At 40.4% G+C, this 6,709-nt stretch overlaps 1 protein-coding gene across 1 annotated transcript in view; it reads right to left on the reverse strand.

Moving 5' to 3' along the window:
• wapla (WAPL cohesin release factor a) overlaps positions 1-4,047 on the reverse strand; it is a 16,911-nt gene extending 12,864 nt beyond the window's left edge. Inside the window, exons 1-5 of the mRNA XM_079689965.1 lie at positions 3,733-4,047; positions 2,697-3,099; positions 1,810-2,512; positions 780-1,078; positions 445-619 (exon numbers count right to left, since the gene is read on the reverse strand). Coding sequence (XP_079546091.1) covers positions 445-619; positions 780-1,078; positions 1,810-2,512; positions 2,697-3,072 — 1,553 coding nt within the window. The 5' untranslated portion in view covers positions 3,073-3,099; positions 3,733-4,047. The remainder of the gene's footprint in view (positions 1-444; positions 620-779; positions 1,079-1,809; positions 2,513-2,696; positions 3,100-3,732) is intronic.
• Between the last annotated feature and the right edge of the window lie 2,662 nt (positions 4,048-6,709).

The following is a 6,709-nucleotide window of genomic DNA, read 5'->3' on the forward strand; positions in this document are numbered from 1 at the left end:
GCAAAACACTTCATAGACATGTTTTTTATATATTTGAGACCTATGCTATTGCCTAAAAATAGCATGACAGGTGCACTTTAAGTTATTGTTGTGCATTGGCTCAATTGAAGACATAAATATTGCATGCTTCATCACGATGATAGACTGAGACGACAGCAGCCTCAGTGTGTAGCACTCCCAAAGCGGTAAGAAACATTTCCTGAAAATGACGCATTGTGCAAACTCAATTATATATTCTAAAGATTACAGTAGTAGTGAAACACAAATAATTCGAAAAACACATAAATAACCTAAAGCCATTGTCAAACGTGATTTAGATAAGCACAGCAGCATGGGTATACGATACACCAAATCCAAGCAGAGTTATGTTAATGTCACTTAAATATTAAGCTAATCAGCTTCACAAGCTAGATCAAGCCTGGCCATGGTGAAGGTCATGAAGGCAGGTTATGAAAATCAGGCAGAGAAAGAAAAATATTTCCAGGAATCTCATATACCTTTTTGGGTCCACTGAAGATCTTTTTTAGTCCACTTGCATTATCCTTGGATTTTTCGCCTGCCTTCCCTGGTCGTCCTTTTTGTCCCTCGGCGCCAGAGTCTTCAGACAAGTCAAAAGCTTCTGTTGGATAAACCAGGATTGAAAATGTTAAGCTTTTAGGTAAGTTTTGAAAATAAAAGTCTACAAACATCTTGATCAAAATATCACCAAAACAGCAGAGGCATTGATTGTTCAGCTAGTGAGAGTAGTAACATCAACAATAAAAGAGGGATGAGCTCACCTGTGTTGCTGCTGGCCTGGCTGTCCTGAGAGTCGCTGGTGTGCGGGCTGTCCACGCTGGAGCTCAGAGCCGCTAAGGCTGCAGCCGCCTTCTTGGCCTTCTTCTCTTTGCGGATAGACTCCTCATCATCGCTGTCACTCTCGCTCAGGTCGTCAAAGCCAAAGTACTTGATCTTGTAATTACTCTTCCCAGCTTCAGGACCCTCCTCGCCCCCCTGCTCCTCTTTGTCCTCAAAGCCAAAGAACTCTAGCTTGGTCTCAGCCTTTGTCTTCTTGGTCTTTGTCTGGGTGGGTCTGAACCTGGAAAGATGCAATGAGAGGATTTGTTAAGTAGGTTAAAAACATGTATTTATTTAGCACTTTCTATATTGCACTGCAAAAAGCGGTTCCAAAGTGCTTCACAGTCAAAGATAAAAATGCATGAGAACACACAGCGTGAAATCATGCACAATTCATAAAACAGAAACAAAACAATAAAAGGAATATTAACAACAAAAGCAGAATTAAAAGAGAAATAAAACCAAGCGGAAAAAATGTGAAGAGGAAACTGGAGCAGGACAAACATAACAAAAAGAAAACGTTCAAGCTAAACTAATACAAAGAAAACAAAAGTAGGGGTCCACACTTTGGCACAACTTCGAAATATAAAACCTTTTAAAATGTCAAGAATAGTTCCCTGTTAGGACACCATATTACTGTTGAGAAACCACTTGAGCATGATGCATAACGAGACATATTACGCTTACATTGGCAGTCTCTCCAAAGAGCTGACCTATACTATCAAATTACTTATTATTAATAGTTATTTTTCTAATCTTAAAAGACGTACATCTTAATAAACCAATGGCGATGGGTGCAATATGTCAAAGCTATAGGATCTGATTATGTTAATACAGTGAGTTGAAGGAACATGCATAATCTTTTCATGTCATAGTGTCAGCGTGTGTTTGATACAAGTAGTTTTAAAGACAACTTCGTAGTGACATTCCGTACATCGACGGCATTAAGATACATATATTGAAATGACTTACCTGGTGGGTTTGATCGGGGGAGCGTCTGATTTCTTCTTCATCTGGCCTGATTCTCCCAGGTCAGCAGGGGCAGCTGGGGTGACTAGCTCATCGATGCTCCGCTCAATTGAGTCCTGGATGGTGACGTTGCACACCGACAGACAGGAAGGGTGCAGGACCGTGTAGTCCCGTACCCTCCCGCCGCCCCTGCCTGCGGGCTTGGCTGCCGTTTTAGCTTTGGCAGCAGGAACACTTGCGTTAGCAGAAAGGACACTGTTGGGTTTATCTTGGGCGTTCGCTGTTTCAGTGGGCTGGATGCTGTTGTTCTCAGCCGGTTCAGAGGACGTTTTGTTAGCCTTGGTGGGTCGCTGGTATTTCTTGCAGTTTGAGGCCCTCAGGATAAATGGGGATGGGGGAATGTTGTCCACTAGTTCTGGTGGAGGCTCTAGCTCAGCATTTTGGATTTCTACCGAAGACATTTCATCATAAGAAGAAGTGGTGTGGAAGTCTCTGCTACCACCTGGTGCATTAGTGGACAGTCTGATATTGGTGACTACATTAGAAGAGGAGGAGATGTGCCTTTGGTACATTGAGACATTCTGTTTAACAGACGGGACTGTGTTTACCAAAGAGGCCTTGCATGCAGGCTTTTGGTTGCTATCTGATGTACTTTTGAACCTGGGCTGGTTATTTTTAAGAACCCTCTCTTCCGATGTTTGCTTGGCTGTGAATGGTAACAACAAAAAAAGGTACAGGTGGTTACTTAAAAAGCGACAAAACAGCATAAAAATAAACAAGGTGTAGGTAAATAATGAAATGACAGGTTGGCACCCTATAGTTAATAAACCATCAAGACGATCACATGCGTTGTTGGTTATGTTGGTCTTCTTTATGTATTGATTACTCACTTGTTAATGAGGATGTTGAGCCCTGTGCAGAAGAAACTACAGTGGCAGTCCCACTCTGCACTGTAGTGGTATTTGATAGCGACCCTTCTTTGACCCCAGACTGGGACACACTTTGAGTGGTAACAGTCTTGGACTCATCATCACTGTCAAATCCAAATGGGTCTTCATCACTGTCGCTGTCCTCAAGCCTGGGCCTCTTGGAAAGCTCAGACACTTCCGGTTTTAAAACAGGCCTTTTGGTACCCAACTGAGCCTTGTAGGTGGTCTCCCCCCATTTGGTTGTTAGGGTGGGCTTCTTATTGTTGAAGACCTCGTCAAATTTCGAGTTGGCCTCCCCTCCCTTGCGGTTGTACGTTTTACCAAATCTGGATGTCATGATCGGTTGCTTTATGTTACATATTCCCTGTAAATATAAGCAGAGATGAGTCAACACATCATTCGAAAGCTAGCTGGAGGAAATGTGTTTGACAAGCAAGTTCACGTTAAATAGCATATAACCCTCAGCACGGAGCATTGCACTCCATTTTTACAACAACAAATGCTCCACAATTAAACTGCCAATGCTGGATTAATGAACTTGGCTTTAGCATATAAATGGTGTAAACTATGTTTGATAGCCCACTAAGTTTGCTTGGCTAGCTCGCTAGCTCATGCAGAAAAGCTTGCAAATAGCATAAACTGTAGTATTATGTGCACTACGTTAAGAAACTAAAACGCCTTGGATGAACTTTAGGGAAACTTTGACATATTGGCGTTACCTAAGGTCACACTGACAGTTGAGTTACCGCTAATTCACCAACAGCTAACCGTAGCTAGGCCTGCTCCTGCTTGTAAAGTTACTCAAAAGTTAGCAGTTAGCCGTTAGCTTCCACACTGCTGATCTATGCTAACGGTAGTACTCTGTTTACATTTAGCACCTGAATGCATCCAATGTTAGAATATCTTGTTTTAAATATAATTAACACATTTAACATACACATTTTATTGCAGTGATATTAAATATCGTCGTGAGTACAAAATAATAGCAAACTCTTACCTTTCAACTCCGGCGACTAGCTGAACGTCCGCTTGTTTGTTAGCCAGCCGGCTAGGCCTGATCTCCCACTCGCTCACAAATCAAGCGGGTAAAGTCCGTTTAAACAACACTTGAAACCCGTCTCCAACACCAATGTGTCTCAAAAGCAATGCTCGTTACCAAAGAGAGGATGCCCAAACGCACCCGTGGCTAGTATAGTCTAAGTAAAGAGGATAATTCACACTTTTTGCATTTCGTAGTGCTACTGACGGCCATTAAAATATCCCCTCCCTCCTCGATCCTTGGCAAGACCCCCGTGTAGTGAGCTACGAGAGAGGGACCAATCAGCGTCAGGGATGTTTTCCTGTGCGTCAGCAAACGTGACTCTGATTGGTTTAAAAGGAAAACCATAACAAACGATAGGGGGCGCTGGATGTCCAATTTTGTTCATTTAAACTTGAAGACGTGCCAAATACAAATGGTACGGATGGTGCCGATTGTTTCTATTATTTAGCCCAACATGTATTGTTCTTTGATATGTAGATTGTGTAAAAGTGATGTCTCTGTTCACTGTTGTGTTACTTATTGGAAAATCTTCACAAAATACCTTCATAGGCGAAATATTTGAAATGTACACTATAGTATTTACTGACTTATGCTAAAAGAAAGTAATTGAATGTAATTCAAAGATAAGACATTGACTAATCATTACCAAATGTCAAAGGATATAAATGTATATTATTAATTTTGTGATGCACTCACAGAAACCTTTTTCATTTTGTTTTGGCACTGTACCCATACTTAAAGAATGTACTCATCATTATCATTATTGATAGTATTAACTCCAATTCACTTTATGACTAGCATAATGATACATTTAGTTTCCAAAATTCTGATGGCAATACAATCAAAGTATATTAGGCCTAATCATTGTTTTAGTTACACATGTTGCTCAACTCAAATTAAAGGTTTTCATGGGGATTATTTATTTGGTACAATTCCAATGAAAACTGTTTTGGAAATTGCTGATCATTTTTGATTTATAGGAAATGTTTTTAATATCATTGGGTCCACAAATACATTTCCATTCACCTCTAACCAGTGGAAAATAAACTAAACTATGCATGGCTGGGCACCACAACACATAAGTAAGAATTTGTTTGTTTTTCTTTCATTTGAGTGAAACAACCATTCAAACCCCTCAGGTGCATCGTCAATGAGCAGCATTTAGTGGTGGAATGGGTCTGCCAAGGAGAACAAATATCTTGTTTTACTACTTACTGAAGCTATTTCATGCTCAATTCACTTTCAATCACATCATTGTGTTTACCAAATGTTTGCTATCTTGATCAAAACACACTAAAACATGACTTTTTATGCAGCCAAGTTTGATCACCATGTGCTCACTAGACTGAATGTTCGAAGACCTGCAGCATGCTGGAATCACGCATAGATCACCAACATTGGCACTGATCTGGGGTGCAGATGGTGTCAAATAATTAAATAGTGTGTTATAAACAGCTTGGCAAAGTGATCCCAACTGAATCAACACTGAAATGACCATTACTCAGCCTGAACAGACATCACAACATTCACTTCAAATCATAGTCCTTACAAAGATACAGCTGGGGTCAGCTCTGTGGAAATGGCTGGTTTCAGTTAAAAAACATAGGGATACAAACTTCTATTGGAAGGCAAGAAAACAAAATAACTCATACGGTTAGCTCTATATTTGTTTTAATTATGTCATGGGGTCACAGTTGTTCTCTATATTACTGTAATATCATGACATTAACGGCAAAGAGCCACATCCATAATCATATTTCTGTTCCCAAGATTCACGAGTTCTGTCTTCAATCACAATGAACCAAATGACCAAATGTTTAATCATCATAATGCAACATTTGGACAAAGATAAGAGAAAGAAAAACACACCATATTCGGTAAGTTTTTAACATATAGATTGTTTTTGGCATCCGCAAGTGACAGGGAGTGACTCAGAGGTGGTGAGGTAATAAGGCCTTGCCTCGATGAGTGATTATTTTTGAGCGCAGGTCATGGCAGTTTGGCAGTCATTACTCAATTCAACAGGCCAACTCTACTGCTGAGTCCAATGCTATGTATGCTGTAATCTCCCTGAATGTTGGAATAAATGAGTCAGAAATCAGGCAAATGCCAAGTGAAATAAAAAAACATAGACCTTTAATTTTGTGTGTAACATCTGTCTCAAATGTGTTTGCAACATAGTTGGATGGGTTAATCAGTGAAACTGCAACTCTGATACAGGACCATGAGATGGCAGCACCACTTTCTGTCACGCTTCTCTCAGTATTTAATTATTATTTTTTCAATTGCACCTTTGGCCTCTGACCACAAATGTACACATCCATCATTCGGTGAACAGTATATGATGACAAGTCCAAATATGTTTTTAATATCCACTAGATCCTGGAGATAATGTGTATGTAGGAAGCTCAACATCATGGGAAAGCATCTGTAATGTAGCTTCCATGTGGTGTATGGGAATGGAAAACGGGGTGTGAAGGATAAACATCCACTGGTTATTAGAGGTATGGTCTCAAATTCAAATGCAGAAACTGGGTAACCGCATTGCAGAATGCCAAAATATCTTCCTCTGTGACTTTAACACATTCTTGTAAATCTGTTGAAGTTCAGTTTTATCTTCCTGTAGATGGTGGAGCATGGTAGACTTTTCATTTGAGTTATGGGTTGAAATAGAAAAAATAAAAGCACAGTGTTTCCACACTAGATTTCACATTTAGTGATGGTCAGAGACTTTATTGTGTGCTGGTTTCTGTAGCTATGACATCTACTTCTTCATCCAAATCGATGTGGTAAACAAAAATCTCTACCAAAACATTGAGTGTATTCATGCGAGCCACTGCATCGAGGGGTCGGATCTGTGCTTGGCTCGCGCTCCTGTCTCTGAGGTCAGCCTGCACAGCCCCGGGCCCAACAGTCATACCACACAGCTATC

The sequence above is a fragment of the Notothenia rossii genome (assembly GCF_949606895.1).
Source record: "Notothenia rossii genome assembly, chromosome: 6".
In the NCBI taxonomy this organism is placed as follows: Eukaryota; Metazoa; Chordata; class Actinopteri; order Perciformes; family Nototheniidae; genus Notothenia; species Notothenia rossii.